Here is a 15,537-nt window from a genome sequence, read left to right as displayed (position 1 = left end):
GGAGCCACAGCGCATCACTCCCCCTTTACCCTTTCTCTCCATCCCTCACGTTTCCCTTTTCTCCCAGCCCCCCGTCCTCTGTCTCTCCTCCCCTCCCTCCCTCCCTCTAGCCCCCCCGTCCTCTATGCCTCTCCTCCTCTCCCTCCCTCCTCTCTCTATCCCTCTCGCCCCCCGTCCTCTATGCCTCTCCTCCTCTCCCTCCCTCCTCTCTCTATCCCTCTCGCCCCCTGTCCTCTATGCCCCCCCCCTCCCTCCTCCCCTCCCTCCTCTCTCTCCCTCTAGCCCCCCGTCCTCTATGCCTCTCCTCCCCTCCCTCTCTCCTCCCCTCCCTCCTCTCTCTCCCTCTAGCCCCCCGTCCTCTATGCCTCTCCTCCCCTCCCTCTCTCCTCCCCTCCCTCCTCTCTCTCCCTCTAGCCCCCCGTCCTCTATGCCTCTCCTCCCCTCCCTCTCTCCTCCCCTCCCTCCTCTCTCTCTCTCCCTCTAGCCCCCCATCTTCTATGCCTCTCCTCCCATCCCTCCTCCCTCTACCCCTCTCCCCTTCGTCCTCCCCCCTTTCTCTCCTCCCCCATCGTTCTCCCCCCACTGTGGTGCAGTGGCACAAACCTGAATCGGCACAAACCCAGTCAGAGCAGAGACACGTGGTCTTAACCCAGAGAGAGAGAGAAACATGGGTCTTATGGTACAGCTTGTCAGATCAAATAAGAAATGTATTCTCTACAACAAGATGTTTCCTAATGGCATATCCTACATTAGTAGCGTCTTTTGAATGTGTCCCGTTCACAACTGTGTAAAAGAGTTTCAGTATTGCTCATATACATAATTTGGAAGAGACTGGTCCGTTCTTGTGACTGGTCAGTTCTCATACCCACCGTTTGAGGAAGTTGAGATAACAGTCGGGCTGAGAGAATAGAGGTCTACATGGTGCTCAGCCAGTACCTAAAACATGCAGATTGAAGACTTTCTTTTTAGTAAGGCATTCAAACCCCAAACCATCTCAAGTACTTTTAAACCCCTTACACCACTATAGCATGAGCCCATTCTGACAAGTCAACTTCTGGGTGAATCCTAAATAGAATTTTCACTTAGTCTCCCATTGATATCAATGCATGAAAATCCACTCAAGTGAACGTTAGGATTCCCCCGTTAGACAGTAGAGAGGAACGAGGACAGAAGAGAATAGTAATAAACATTCACTATCAAATAACACAAGTGATACAGCATCCATAAAACCACCTGAAGAAGGAATGGATGAGCTCTTTATAATGGCGCATGGTGAATATTCTTCTGTGCATTGATGATATCTACATAGTCTTTGGTTTCCTTGTCACAGCTCCAACAGGGCCAATTCAATTATTTTGTAAGGAGGGAGGGGGGGGGGGGGGGGGGGGGGGGTGAATTAAATTGGGACAGTGGCTTAAACCAAAAACCTCCTCTCTTCTCCTGACATCCTTTGTCTTCAAATCCATTAGCCTGGTTCCTCTCTAGGTTTCTTCCTAGGTTTTGGCCTTTCTAGGGAGTTTTTCCTAGCCACCGTGCTTCTACAGCTGCATTGCTTGCTGTTTGGGGTTTTAGGCTGGGTTTCTGTACAGCACTTTGAGATATCAGCTGATGTACGAAGGGCTTTATAAATACATTTGATTTGATTAGCCACTTCGACATGAAACATTCAAGAAAAAAAGAAAAAACCCCAGGTTCATGATGACATGGTAGCTTCCGTCCCGCTGGTTCAGGTAGTTCCTCCCATTTGGTTCGGTCTAAGATCAGAGACTGTGGGGGTGTTAGGGGGAGATGAGGTCTATCTTTTCTATGTGCTGTTATCTCCTTCTGTTTCCCTTTAGAATGTCTGTTGGTGGGGACATCTGAGAGTGGTCAACTAGTGACTGGAACGTCTGACAAACGTTGCAGAAACGTCTGACAAACGATCAAAAAGAGGAAGGAAATAGGCTGTTGATGATAGTGTGAGTTAGTCCATATACACACACACACACACACAACACACACACACTGCTAGGTCTTGACCAGCGGCTGCTCTGATGTCTCCTCAGGTGTCTTGTCTCCTTCCCGAGACTTTTTCCTCTTCTTGTGACCTGAGGAGAAATAAATGTGCATTTCATTGAAAAACATATATACATTTACAAATATATATATATATTGACACATATAGATATTAAATTGAAAAAAATGTATAGATTTAACAGAGAAAAACCATGTATGGAAAAAATACATCAAACTGAAACATTATACATTTTTATTTAAAAAAATGTACATTTAATTGAAAAATATCAACATTTTAATTGAAATAAATATACATTTAACTGGAAAATATATACATATAAATTGAAAAAAAGTATATGCATTTCATTAATACTATTAATTGTGAATCAATGAATTGGACAACGACAATGTCATTACAACTACTTTGTAAATGGCATTTAGGTCACTACTTCTGACCGGGCTTTTATTGCTTATTTCCTGCAATGTGTTGTGATTTTGGTCCAGTTTCAGCCTTTTACTGAAATGAGAGAGACCATTCTGCTGCTCTTTGGCTCAGGGAGGGACCACGTGTGGGGGGGGGGGGGGGGGGGTTAGGACAGTCATTTAGTTAAAGTAGCTCTGTGATACTGAGCAGAGAAACACTCAGTCTGCATCCCAACTGGCACACTGTTCCCTATTAAGTGCGCTACTTTTGAACAGGACCCACAGAGCTTTGGGAATGGGGTGCCACTTGGGAGGCTCACTTAACATTCATTCTCCATAGCTCATTCAGCAGTGGGCCAGTCGAGAGAGAAGAGAGGAATACACTAGTTGGCTCTCCTATGTGAGTGTTAGAGGGAGAGAGAGAGAGAGGGAGAGAGGGAGAGAGAGAGAGAGGGAGAGAGAGAGAGGGGGGGAGAGGGAGAGAGAGAGAGAGGGGGGGAGAGGGAGAGAGAGAGAGAGGGAGAGAGAGAGAGAGGGGGGGAGAGGGAGAGAGAGAGAGAGGGAGAGAGAGAGGGAGATTTTGTGGAGGTCAGAGTGATGGGCCAGAGTGGTACACACACACTGGGAGGGGCCAGGGTTTCTGTTAGGGGGGCCTCAAGAGAAAATACTCTTGGCAGAGGGAGGCAGGGCCCAATGAATGTCTGGTTGCTAGGACACAGCTGTTCATGGAGCAGAGGTGCAGGGAAAGAGAAAGGCTCAGGATTTAGACTGTTACTAAGGGTGCATCCCAAATGGCACTTTACTCCCTATTTAGTGCACTACTTTTGACCAGGACCCATGGGAATGAAGTGCCATTTGGGACGTATCCTAACATGACAAAGTGACCGGTGGAGGGGACACACGGCGTGGGGTTGTTGGGTTTGTGCCTTCACAGTGGCTGGGTTGAGATTTAAATGGTTGTATGTGTGTGTGGGCAATTGGATTGTCACACAGGTGTTAGAATGCAAGAGAGTAAAGGTGTGTGTGTATTTGTGTGTATGCATGCTTGTGTGCGTGTGTACTGGATGTTGTGTATGTTGTGTGTGTGACTCACTGAGTTTGAGCAGTAGTTTCTTGCCCAGTGTGTCCTCTGATCCACTCAGAGACAGAGTACTGATGAAAGAGGAGGGGGCGTCCGTTTCTATAGCAACAGAGGCTGTGTCTGAGAGAGAGAGAGAGAGAGAGAGAGAGTTATCAATCTCCATAGTAAACTGTGGATGTTGTTTCTGTGTTAAATGTCTTCCCTCATCACCAACATCCTCCTTATTCTCCAGTCTTCCATCCCACTCCTTTGTTCCTCCCTGTATTCTCTTACCATTGGTGCCGTCCCTCTCTGAGTTCTCCTCTCTGATGTACGAGATCTCATCCATCCTGAGGAAAACGGAGTCACTGGGGCTGTTCTGACCGTCTGATTTACTGCCTGTATGGAGAGACAGGACAGTTATGAAACACACAGTCACTGGGGCTGTTCTGACCGTCTGATTTACTGCCTGTAGGGAGAGACAGGACAGTTATGATACACACAGTCACTGGGGCTGTTCTGACCGTCTGATTTACTGCCTGTAGGGAGAGACAGGACAGTTATGATACACACAGTCACTGGGGCTGTTCTGACCGTCTGATTTACTGCCTGTAGGGAGAGACAGGACAGTTATGATACACACAGTCACTGGGGCTGTTCTGACCGTCTGATTTACTGCCTGTAGGGGAGTAATCAAAGGGAGTAAGTCTATTCTCTCTCTACCTCCCTCCTCCAGTATGGTTGACTTACGGACGATGCGGTTCTTCTCGTTGAGCAGAGAGGTGCTGTGTGGGACGGAGGACTGCTGTCCTCTGGTTCTGGCCGAGCTGGGCCGGGTCTCTCTGGGGGGGAGGAGGTGGTCTCCACTCTGCTCCGGGACAGGGAGGTCGGGAGTGTTCCCGTCTGTGGGCCGGGCGTCTGTGTCGGGGGTCTGGGGGGAGCTGTCCATCAGAGTGGCTGTCAGGGCATTCTGGTAGTGGCTACGGGTGATCTGGGGTTTAGAAGTCGAAGGTCAAAGAAAGGTCGTAGGTCATAAATAGTCATAGGTCGAAGTTAGAGGCTGTACTGTACCACAGCTCTGACTAAGCTACTAGGTTGAATCACAAATTACACACTTTTTCCTATGAAGTGCACTACTTTTGACCAAGGACCATAGGACTATGTATAAAGTAGTGCACTGTATAAAGAATAGGGTGCTATTTGGGACCTTTATTATTAATTTATTTTATTTGACCTCCTTTCTCTCCCAAATTCAATTACAATCTTGTCTCATCACTGCAACTCCCCAACGGGCTCGGTAGAGGCGAAGGTCAAGTCATGTGTCCTCCAAAACATGACCCGCCAAACCGCGCTTCTTAAGGCCTACCTTAATGACCTGCAGGTGTGTGAGCTGCCTAACAGAGTAGTCAGGCAGGTAGACGCTCCCCCCTCCGTTGAGTTGGCCCAGACTGCCCCCATACAGCATAGAGTCAGACCGGTCCAGACCACTGCTACGGGAGGGGGATCTGTGGACTGAATCATACAGGATGGTAATGAGTCAGACAGGGATGAGATAGTGTTCTACCCCTCTCTGGTCTATGCAATGGGACAGTCCAGATAATGTATGTGTAATCTGTTATGTTTCTCATGAAACGTTTTGCTTTCTTTGAGCTTGTAATGTGCACAGGCTGTTTCTCAATATTCACGTGTTAATGTTTGTGAGTGAGTGAGTGAGTGAGTGAGTGAGCGAGCGAGCGAGTGAGTGAGTGATGAGCCAGTTACCTGTGGGCATGATGGCAGGCACCCCGTAGTAGGCGAACGCTCCGTTCTCAAACCTCAGAGCCTCTTTACCAAACTCCACCTCCACACGACCCTGGACACACAGGACAGAGAAATGGTCAAGTTCCCTGATTTGTGTCTAAGCCATATTCTAGATATTCCAAGCTATATCTAAAACCAGGGTTGTTGTAGCAGTCAGCACCTCTACCTGCAGCACAGGTGAATCCAGGTTAAAGCTATAATCCCTTATTGATTTCCCTTGTTAAATCTACTTTAATCAGTGTAGATGAAGGGGAGGAGACGGGTTAAAGAAGGATTTTTAAGAATTGAGACATGGACTGTGAATGTGTGCCGTTCAGAGGGTGAATGGGCAAGACGACATAGTTAAGTGCCTTTGAACGGGTAGTACAGTAGGCGCCAGGCGCACCGGTTTGAGTAAGTCAAGAACTGCAACGCTGCTGGGTTTTTCACGCTCAACAGTTCCGGTGTGTATCAAGAATGTTCCACCACCAAAAGGACTTCCAGCCAACTGTGGGAAGTACTGGAGTCAACATGGACCAGCATCCCTGTGGAACGCTTTCGACCCCTCGTACATGCCTCGATGAATTGAGGCTGTTCTGAGGGCAAAAGGAGGTGTAACTCAATATTAGCAAGGTGTTCCTATTGATTTGTCCACTCGGTGTCTCTCTGTGTGGGATCGAATCCTTCTCTGCTTTGACACACTTATCTCCTCACTGTCCTGTCTGTTCTCTACTCTCCTATCAATAACATACATCAAATCAATTTGATTTATCGCTAAGGGACAATTATTGCGGGCGTTTATACCTGTAGTAACAGGATGAAGTAGTCAACAGGTTTGTTTCTCTGAAACAGGAAGTGCTGTGGGGCCAGTTTGTTCTTGTCATCGTAGCTCAGCTCCTGGACCACACTGGGGTGTTTAATGAGACGCAGTAAGATCTTCTCTGATAGGTGGGCTGGCTTGAAGGGCTCCACCTCTACGGGAGGGAGGGAGGGAGGGAGGGAGAAAGAGAGTGAGGAATAGAAGAGGTAGGAGGAGAGGGTAGTAAAAGGGGAGAGATGAAAGAGGGATAGAAGAGGTAGGAGGAGAGGGCAGTAAAAGGGGAGAGATGAAAGAGGGATAGAAGAGGTAGGAGGAGAGGGCAGTAAAAGGGGAGAGATGAAAGAGGGATAGAAGAGGTAGGAGGAGAGAGTAGAAAAAGGGGAGAGATGAAAGAGGGATAGAAGAGGTAGGAGGAGAGGGTAGTAAAAGGGGAGAGATGAAAGAGGGATAGAAGAGGTAGGAGGAGAGGGCAGTAAAAGGGAGAGATGAAAGAGGGATAGAGAGGAAGAAATGAGAGAGTCAGTGGAAAAGTAATAAGAAAAAGGTCATTTGTAATAACTGGTAAACATTCTTTACTATTCAATGGGTTGTTTTTTACCAGGCCTCAAATTGAGAACAACTTACTTCCACAGAGAATATATATTTCATTATTTAACACTCAGGAAGTGACCTCACATTGGACAGGAAGTGACATCACAGTGGGCCTACCTGTGGAGAGGAAGCGGTGCGTGGCGAGGAGGAGCTGGGGAGAGATCTTCACCTTCATCTCGTTCTCCGACAGCTTAAAGATGGAGAAGTCCTGCTGCTTCCTCTCATGGTGAGAAACACGACGCTTAGAGCGGTTATCAGCTGTAGAGGGAGACAACACTTAGAGAGGTTATCAGCTGTAGAGGAAGACACAACACTTAGAGAGGTTATCAGCTGTAGAGGAAGACAACACTTAGAGAGGTTATCAGCTGTAGAGGAAGACAACACTTAGAGAGGTTATCAGCTGTAGAGGGAGACAACACTTAGAGAGGTTATCAGCTGTAGAGGGAGACAACACTTAGAGAGGTTATCAGCTGTAGAGGAAGACAACACTTAGAGAGGTTATCAGCTGTAGAGGGAGGCAACACTTAGAGAGGTTATCAGCTGTAGAGGAAGACAAAACACTTACAGAGGTTATCAGCTGTAGATGAAGACAACACTTAGAGAGGTTATCAGCTGTAGAGGAAGACACAACACTTAGAGAGGTTATCAGCTGTAGAGGAAGACAACACTTAGAGAGGTTATCAGCTGTAGAGGAAGACAACACTTAGAGAGGTTATCAGCTGTAGAGGGAGACAACACTTAGAGAGGTTATCAGCTGTAGAGGGAGACAACACTTAGAGGTTATCAGCTGTAGAGGAAGACAACACTTAGAGAGGTTATCAGCTGTAGAGGGAGACAACACTTAGAGAGGTTATCAGCTGTAGAGGGAGACAACACGTAGAGAGGTTATCAGCTGTAGAGGGAGACACAACACTTAGAGGTTATCAGCTGTAGAGGGAGACAACACTTAGAGAGATATCAGCTGTAGAGGAAGACACAACACTTAGAGGTTATCAGCTGTAGAGGAAGACAACACTTAGAGAGGTTATCAGCTGTAGAGGAAGACAACACTTAGAGAGGTTATCAGCTGTAGAGGAAGACAACACTTAGAGAGGTTATCAGCTGTAGAGGAAGACAACACTTAGAGAGGTTATCAGCTGTAGAGGGAGACAACACTTAGAGAGGTTATCAGCTGTAGAGGGAGACAACACTTAGAGAGGTTATCAGCTGTAGAGGGAGACAACACTTAGAGAGGTTATCAGCTGTAGAGGGAGACACAACATTTAGAGAGGTTATCAGCTGTAGAGGGAGACAACACCTAGAGAGGTTATCAGCTGTAGAGGGAGACAACACCTAGAGAGGTTATCAGCAGTAGAGGGAGACAACACCTAGAGAGGTTATCAGCTGTAGAGGGAGACACTTAGAGAGGTTATCAGATGTAGAGGGAGACACAACACTTAGAGAGGTTATCAGCTGTAGAGGGAGACAACACTTAGAGAGGTTATCAGCTGTAGAGGAAGACAACACTTAGAGAGGTTATCAGCTGTAGAGGAAGACACAACACTTAGAGAGGTTATCAGCTGTAGAGGAAGACACAACACTTAGAGGTTATCAGCTGTAGAGGGAGACAGCACTTAGAGAGGTTATCAGCTGTAGAGGGAGACAACACTTAGAGAGGTTATCAGCTGTAGAGGGGGGGACAACACTTAGAGAGGTTATCAGCTGTAGAGGGAGACACAACACTTAGAGAGGTTATCAGCTGTAGAGGGGGACACAACACTTAGAGAGGTTATCAGCTGTAGAGGGAGACAACACCTAGAGAGGTTATCAGCTGTAGAGGGAGACAACACCTAGAGAGGTTATCAGCAGTAGAGGGAGACAACACCTAGAGAGGTTATCAGCTGTAGAGGAGACACAACACTTAGAGAGATTATCAGCTGTAGAGGGAGACACTTAGAGAGGTTATCAGCTGTAGAGGGAGACACTTAGAGAGGTTATCGGGTGCAGAGGACACACTTAGAGAGGTTATCAGCTGTAGAGGGAGACACAACCCTTAGAGAGGTTATCAGCTGTAGAGGGAGACACTTAGAGAGGTTATCAGATATAGAGGGCGACACAACCCTTAGAGAGGTTATCAGCTGTAGAGGGAGATACTTAGAGAGGTTATTGGATGTAGAGGAGACATTTAGAGAGGTTATCAGCTGTAGAGGGAAACACTTAGAGAGTTTATCAGATGTAGAGGAGACACTTAGAGAGGTTATCAGATGTAGGGTGAGACACACACATGGATGGACGCACATGCAGGTGCACATACACACCGACACACACACACATATTGAGAATCAGCAGTATTGTGTGTGTGTGTGTGTGTGCTTGCGTGTGTGTGTGTGTACGTACTGTAGAGGTCAGTCTCGTCCAGTATCTCTGACTTGATGATCTCCTCTATAACGTCCTCCAGGGTCACGATGCCCATGACCTCATAAAAGGGGTCACCCTCACCCTCGTTGTTGACCCGCTGGACGATAGCCAGGTGGGACTTGCCTGGAGAGAGACAGGATATGACATCATAATACTACCCTAACCTGTGGGACATGGAGGGGATAGACTATGTGGGAGGTGAAACTCCAACATAAAACAATGTCATTTTTTAGTACACAAAAGCATGTATGTATTTAAACGTATTTATTCTGGCTGTGTAAAGGGATCTAACTACGTGAATGGGGTCTGAGGTAAGGGGAATAGCAAGAGAGGAAAACCAATTGGTGGAGTCAACAGATCTCCCTTGACATGTTCCTGAGGAGATAAATACACAAACAAAGAAAGGCACTTGTCTTTTCCTACTAACACTGACTTTACTGATAAATACTTTGTTGAGGGAAATGTACTTACTATGACTGTGATGTGGTTGTCTCACCTAGCTGTCATAAGATGAATGCACTAACTGTAAGTCTCTCTGGATCAGAGTGTCTGCTAAATGACTCACTAACTGTAAGTCTCTCTGGATCAGAGTGTCTGCTAAATGACTCACTAACTGTAAGTCTCTCTGGATCAGAGTGTCTGCTAAATGACTCACTAACTGTAAGTCTCTGGATCAGAGTGTCTGCTAAATGACTCACTAACTGTAAGTCTCTCTGGATCAGAGTGTCTGCTAAATGACTCACTAACTGTAAGTCTCTCTGGATCAGAGTGTCTGCTAAATGACTCACTAACTGTAAGTCTCTCTGGATCAGAGTGTCACTGAAACACAAACACACAGACTACATCTACCATGAGGCCACAGGAATAGAAGCAGTTGGCGATCTAGTAGAAACACAAACAGGGGGGTGTATTCATTAGAGCACACCATAGCAACCCATTGCACAACATTTGGAAACGGAATAAAGAACCCTCCCCGTTTTGTTCAGTGTGCTTCCGTTTGGTTTCTAGAGAATACACATCCCTGGGTCATCGCCCAGTGACACACCAATACCCAGGAGGCCCTAGTGACGCCAATCTTCCCAGCAGAGGGATGATGCACAGCTGCACCATATTTCCTATTTAGTGCACCAGGGCCCACAGAGAACGAGAGAGGGAAACAATCAAACTGGGTGCCATTTGGGATGCACAAATGGGGGAGGGGTAACCTCCATGGTAACAGGGGGGTATTATTAGAGACACAGCCAGAGTAAATGGGGAATCGTTTCAGATAAACAGTCTAGTTGATTTGTTAGTTAGATATGGTCTATTTCTGCTACTGTTTGTTGATGTTAAAGGTTCTGTGAGATGGTGATTTAGATGGAAGGAATGGGAGGCTGGTTCATTGTGCTTGTTTGTGAATGAGTGAGGAGAGGAGAAGAAGAGGGAGGAGGAGAATAGAGGGGAGGTAGGGGTTGGAGGGAGTAGGGGGTGGGAGGGGGCGTGCAAGGTGATTGAGTTGTACACTGCTCAGGGCTCCCCCTGGAGAGAGAGGGAGGGGACAGAGAGACTGAGAGAGAGGAAGAGTGAGAGAGACTGCACTGCAGACACCAGCAGCTGAAGATTACATCATCAGCCATTATGTAACACAGTCAACACTTAACACACATCCTTGAACACAGCTGCAGCTACCCTCTCTTTCTCTCACACACACACAGCTGCAGCTCCCCCCCCCAACAGCGTCCACAAGAGATCTATCTCCTTGCTGTTCCTACTGTGCTCCCCTCTCTTCGCCCACTCTGGCTGTGTCTCACTCTGACTGTGTCTCACTCTGACTGGGGGAGAGAGTGAGAAAGAGGGAGAGAGAAAGAAAGAGAGAGAAAGTGAGCGAGAGGAAAAGAGAGAGAGAGAGAGAGAGAGAGAATGAGAGAGAAAGGAAGAGAGAGAGAGAAAGAAAGAGAGCGAGAGGAAAACAGAGAAAGAGAGAGAGAGAGAGAAAGAGAGAGGGAGAGAGAGAATGAGAGAGAAAGGAAAAGAGAGAGAGAAAGGTCTAGCAGCACATTAACAGCTCTTACACACATGCTATTTCAATGTTTGGTTTGATGTGATACTCAGCCTCCACACCTAGTGTCTCTAGGCTTTAGCTTAGCTCCCACACCTAGTGTCTCTAGGCTTTAGCTCAGCTCCCACACCTAGTGTCTCTAGGCTTTAGCTTAGCTCCCACACCTAGTGTCTCTAGGCTTTAGCTCAGCTCCCACACCTAGTGTCTCTAGGCTTTAGCTTAGCTCCCACACCTAGTGTCTCTAGGCTTTAGCTCAGCTCCCACACCTAGTGTCTCTAGGCTTTAGCTTAGCTCCCACACCTAGTGTCTCTAGGCTTTAGCTCAGCTCCCACACCTAGTGTCTCTAGGCTTTAGCTCAGCTCCCACACCTAGTGTCTCTAGGCTTTAGCTCAGCTCCCACACCTAGTGTCTCTAGGCTTTAGCTCAGCTCCCACACCTAGTGTCTCTAGGCTTTAACTCAGCTCCCACACCTAGTGTCTCTAGGCTTTAGCTCAGCTCCCACACCTAGTGTCTCTAGGCTTTAGCTCAGCTCCCACACCTAGTGTCTCTAGGCTTTAGCTCAGCTCCCACACCTAGTGTCTCTAGGCTTTAGCTCAGCTCCCACACCTAGTGTCTCTAGGCTTTAGCTCAGCTCCCACACCTAGTGTCTCTAGGCTTTAGCTCAGCTCCCACACCTAGTGTCTCTAGGCTTTAGCTCAGCTCCCACACCTAGTGTCTCTAGGCTTTAGCTCAGCTCCCACACCTAGTGTCTCTAGGCTTTAGCTCAGTGTTGGAATACACTCTTGTGCACTTGCTTATAAAGGCTACAGACACTGTGGGAGGGAGGGAGTAGTCTGTTGTACTGGCGCTTTGCTGATTTCTGTTTTCACACACACACACACACACACACACACACACACACTGTGGCTGTGTTGAATGCAGCATCACAGAGGACAGATGAAGAGAGCGAGAGGGAGGGAGGGAGGGAAAGAGGTCGAAAGTGTTCTCTGAATATTTAATGTCTTCTCTCTGGGGGGCGGAGCGATGGATGGGTGGAGCGAGAGAGGGGAGGGGGTGTCATGACAGGAAAGGACATTCGAAAGATAACAGCCTTTTATGTCTCTCTCTCTGTCTCTCTGTCACCATGACATTATCATCCCTCTGTCTCTCTGTCAAGCTTGTGCTCTCAATTAAATTCAATTCAAAACGCTCTCTCTTAAACACACACTGTTTTGTTATCTATTCATTTGTGTGGATTATACTGAGTGCTGATCTAGGATCAGGTCCCTCTTGTCCATGTAATCTAATTCATTATGTGATCTAAAAGGAGAAACTGACCCAAGATCAGCACTACTTCTCTGAGATGCTTTATGAATACGGGTCGAGACAGTGTAAACACATACATCTACTGAAGGTGTCCTTCATGTGTTTCTCTAGCACAGCCTCTGCTCGCAACAACATGAGAAACGCTGACACTGCCTTCTTCCCCCATAAACAGACACAGACCACATGGCAACATGGCACCCTGCTATTGGTCAACAGGAGACACACCCACCAAGCCACCTTACCTGCCCATATCATCATAAATTGCCCATAAGGAATAGGCTATATCCAAGGCGGTATTCCAAACGCCACCCTATTCCCTGTGTAGTAGACTATCACTGGGATGGGATGTCCCTGTTAGTCACACTATGGTACAGCGCCTCTTATGAGCAGACAACCGTTGTCTCCACAGAGAGAATCTCACTGAAGTTACTTTATATCACTACAATGACACTGGTTGGCCCGACATGTAAACTGGTGTAGTTTACGGAAATTAACAATAGGAGCTTAAACCAGTGACTCGGCCAAGAAGGGAGAGAGAGGAGGGGGGGCGAGAGAAACGGGGAGAAAGAGAAAGAGTGAGGGGGGGAGTGGGATGGAGCGAAAGAGAGGGGAGGGAGAAAAGGAAAGATAGAGAGAGAGTGAGAGAGAGGGGAGACACAATCATCATACTATCTTTTCTAGAGTTTCTTGGGTGATCTTACTTCCCTCCCCCCCCGCTCCTTACCCTTCTTGAACTCCTCCAGCATGGCGTCCAGTTTGGTGTCGTTGAACACACAGTGCATGGGGTGTTTATAGAACTGTGTTATGGTCTTCAGATGGGTACAGTCATCCGGGTCAACGAACGCCAAGTCCTTCACGAACAGAATATCCACAATGTTCGACCGCAGGTTTTCGAACACCGGGATGCGCGTGTAGCCGCTCTGCATAATCTCCGACATGGTGTTGAAGTCTAGCACCGCTTCCGAGGTGAGCATGAAGCAGTCGGTTAGCGGAGTCAGAACATCTTCTACGGTCTTGGTCCGGAGCTCGAGCGCGCCCTGTATGATGTTGAGCTCCTCTTTAACCAGGTCGTGGTACGGGTCGGTCACGCGCAGCATCTCAAGGAGTTTTTCCCGCGTATAAAAGTTACTGATCTCCTGGTGGAGGATGAAGTCCAGGAGTTTACTGATGGGGTAGGAGATGGGGAAGGAGAGAACCATGAGAAGACGGGTGACCCAGATGGTTTTGGACGCGATGGCCAGGCCGTGCCGCGACGCAACAGAGTGTGGCAGGATCTCCCCAATGAAAAATATCCCAAACGCGCAGATAATGGTGGACAACCAGGTCATCCCCAGGATCTGACACATCCACACTGCGAGCGCCGCGTTGATCAGCGCGTTGCCCAGCAGCAAAGTGCACAGGACGTAGTTACCGTGCCGCCGCACGGACTCGATTTTCCTCGCGTATTTCTGCTCCTTGTCCGTGCCGCTGTTCTGCAAAACCTGGAGTTCCACCGGGTCCAACGCGAGCAGACTGAGGTTCAGGCCACTGAAGAGCGCCGAGAGGGCCAGTAACAGAACCGATACTAACACTTGAAGCCAGAGGTCCGGTTCGGCCCCGCGCTCCACCACGGCGACCCAGAAATCCCGGGTCCGGTAGTGCTCCCATTTGGACCCGTCGAAGGCACAAATCGAATAGTACTTCATCTTCTCTCCCCTGCGCAGGTTCTTAGCCAATACTTCCACCAACACGGAGTTCTGACTCGAAGCGGACTTGAAAGAGCCCAAGATCTCAATATCCGAGCTCCTGGCGTTTTTATCCATGCACATATTCCGCTTCGGGTGGACCTGCCCCTCTCTCCCCGGCCTCGGCTCCTCGATGAATGCTATCCAGGGAGCGGCGTTGGCTCTGGCCCCAGCGGTCCGGTTGAGCCTCTGTGGGGATGAGGCGTAGTAGACCCGCAGCATGAAGCGGGTTCCCTCCGTGGCTTTCAGCACCCCGTCGTCCACGGACAGCTCTCCCCCGGTCTCCTCCGGACGGAAGCCGAGCAGGGCGAGGGACGGGGAGGGGATGAGGCAGAGGGAGAGGAGAGAGAGGAACAGCAGCCGGGCTGGGGAGAAGGGTACCCTGGGGAAGAGGGGGGCGGTTCGGGACCGGGCAGCTACATCTTCCGCAGCCATGATGCAGAGTGAGATTCTCCGCCACACTACAGATGCGAACCGACCGAGTCACGTGGCGGTGGCGCGCTCACACTCCATCTGCCGGTGGTGGGTGGGGGACCAGTTCCTTTACAGCAGCTGCATTTCCCGGTGTTGTTGTTGTTGATGCTGATGATGCTTCTCTACTCTACTACACCATGCAGCTAACGGAGCGGCTGGCTGGACGCCTGTAGTCAAGTCCTTGTTTTGGTGGGCGAGAGAATTCACCAGAATTATGTAGTGACGTAATGCAATTTTGCACGAAGATGCCGGCTACGAATGCCAATAGGCACACGTACTGAGGCACCCGTACTGAGACACACAGAAATAGAACACGGGAAGTTTCCATTCCAGATTGCTTCCCCAGTAATTGTCCAGTGGTAAATATAATAAGACTTCATTATCAGATTCCTTATCAATCCCCCCACTCTGTCTAGCTGTTCTCGCTACACCCAAACTGAATCTGTTTTTGCGCACGGACAAATAGCAGCCTATGCTACTACCTGCACTGCACCTACAAAAACATCATTCCAAAGATGTTTTTGTTCAGTGGGTTTATAATTACGTAAACAGCGTAGTCATCCTACTGGTATGTCTGCCTGTCTCTCTGTTATATTCCCATAACAACACTTTCTGGGCAGACGGAATGGAAACAAAAATAACTGCTGAAAGAATGTCGTGGATCGGATGTGGCTTTTATGAAACTATTCTCTCTCTCCCTCTCACCCTTCTCTCTCTCTCTCTCTGTCTCCCACTCTGCATCTCTTTCTCGCTCGCGCTCTGCCTGTTTCTCTCCCAATTCTCTCTTTATCCTACCTATCTCCCTCATTCGCCCCCCCCCCCCCTTCTCTCATACATGAACAAAAGGCTGAGGAGCAGTATATTGTTGTGTAGAGTTGGCCGAGACACAGCCTGGCTCAGTAAACAGCTCTCCCTGATCAGCGCCAAGGCC

The 15,537-nt window shown here is 48.4% G+C and overlaps 1 protein-coding gene across 2 annotated transcripts; it reads right to left on the bottom strand.

Annotated features, from left to right (window-relative positions):
• Positions 1–623: 623 nt before the first annotated feature.
• Positions 624–14,650, bottom strand: LOC110511650 (metal transporter CNNM1). Of its 2 annotated transcripts, XM_090195421.1 has the most exons (10): positions 13,133–14,650; positions 9,045–9,188; positions 6,786–6,926; positions 6,062–6,231; positions 5,240–5,330; positions 4,845–4,990; positions 4,229–4,469; positions 3,773–3,877; positions 3,512–3,619; positions 624–2,087 (listed from the first exon to the last, which is right to left on the bottom strand). In XM_090195421.1, exons 1-10 carry the CDS (start codon positions 14,565–14,567, stop codon positions 2,008–2,010), a joined length of 2,661 nt encoding a protein of 886 aa, XP_090051547.1. In that variant the 5' UTR covers positions 14,568–14,650; the 3' UTR covers positions 624–2,007. The 2 variants fall into 2 exon arrangements, with proteins under 2 accessions (XP_090051547.1, XP_090051548.1); XM_090195422.1 differs by lacking the exons at positions 624–2,087; positions 3,512–3,619; positions 3,773–3,877 and adding an exon at positions 3,979–4,157 and having other exon boundaries at positions 13,133–14,567.
• Between the last annotated feature and the right edge of the window lie 887 nt (positions 14,651–15,537).

The sequence above is a fragment of the Oncorhynchus mykiss genome, chromosome 13 (assembly GCF_057628025.1).
Source record: "Oncorhynchus mykiss isolate SJ-2025 chromosome 13, ASM5762802v1, whole genome shotgun sequence".
Classification (NCBI taxonomy): domain Eukaryota; kingdom Metazoa; phylum Chordata; class Actinopteri; order Salmoniformes; family Salmonidae; genus Oncorhynchus; species Oncorhynchus mykiss.
This window is presented reverse-complemented; position numbering and strand designations above follow the sequence as displayed.

Excerpts from the sequence above, each read along its gene's own strand:
- LOC110511650 (XM_090195421.1), bottom strand. The coding sequence starts at position 14,567 with ATGGCTGCGGAAGATGTAGCTGCCCGGTCCCGAACCGCCCCCCTCTTC. Across the intron at positions 4,991-5,239 it reads GCCTGCCATCATGCCCACAG|TCCACAGATCCCCCTCCCGT; the intron begins GTAACTGGCTCA and ends TGTATGATTCAG. Across the intron at positions 3,878-4,228 it reads CGAGAAGAACCGCATCGTCC|GCAGTAAATCAGACGGTCAG; the intron begins GTAAGTCAACCA and ends CTCTCCATACAG.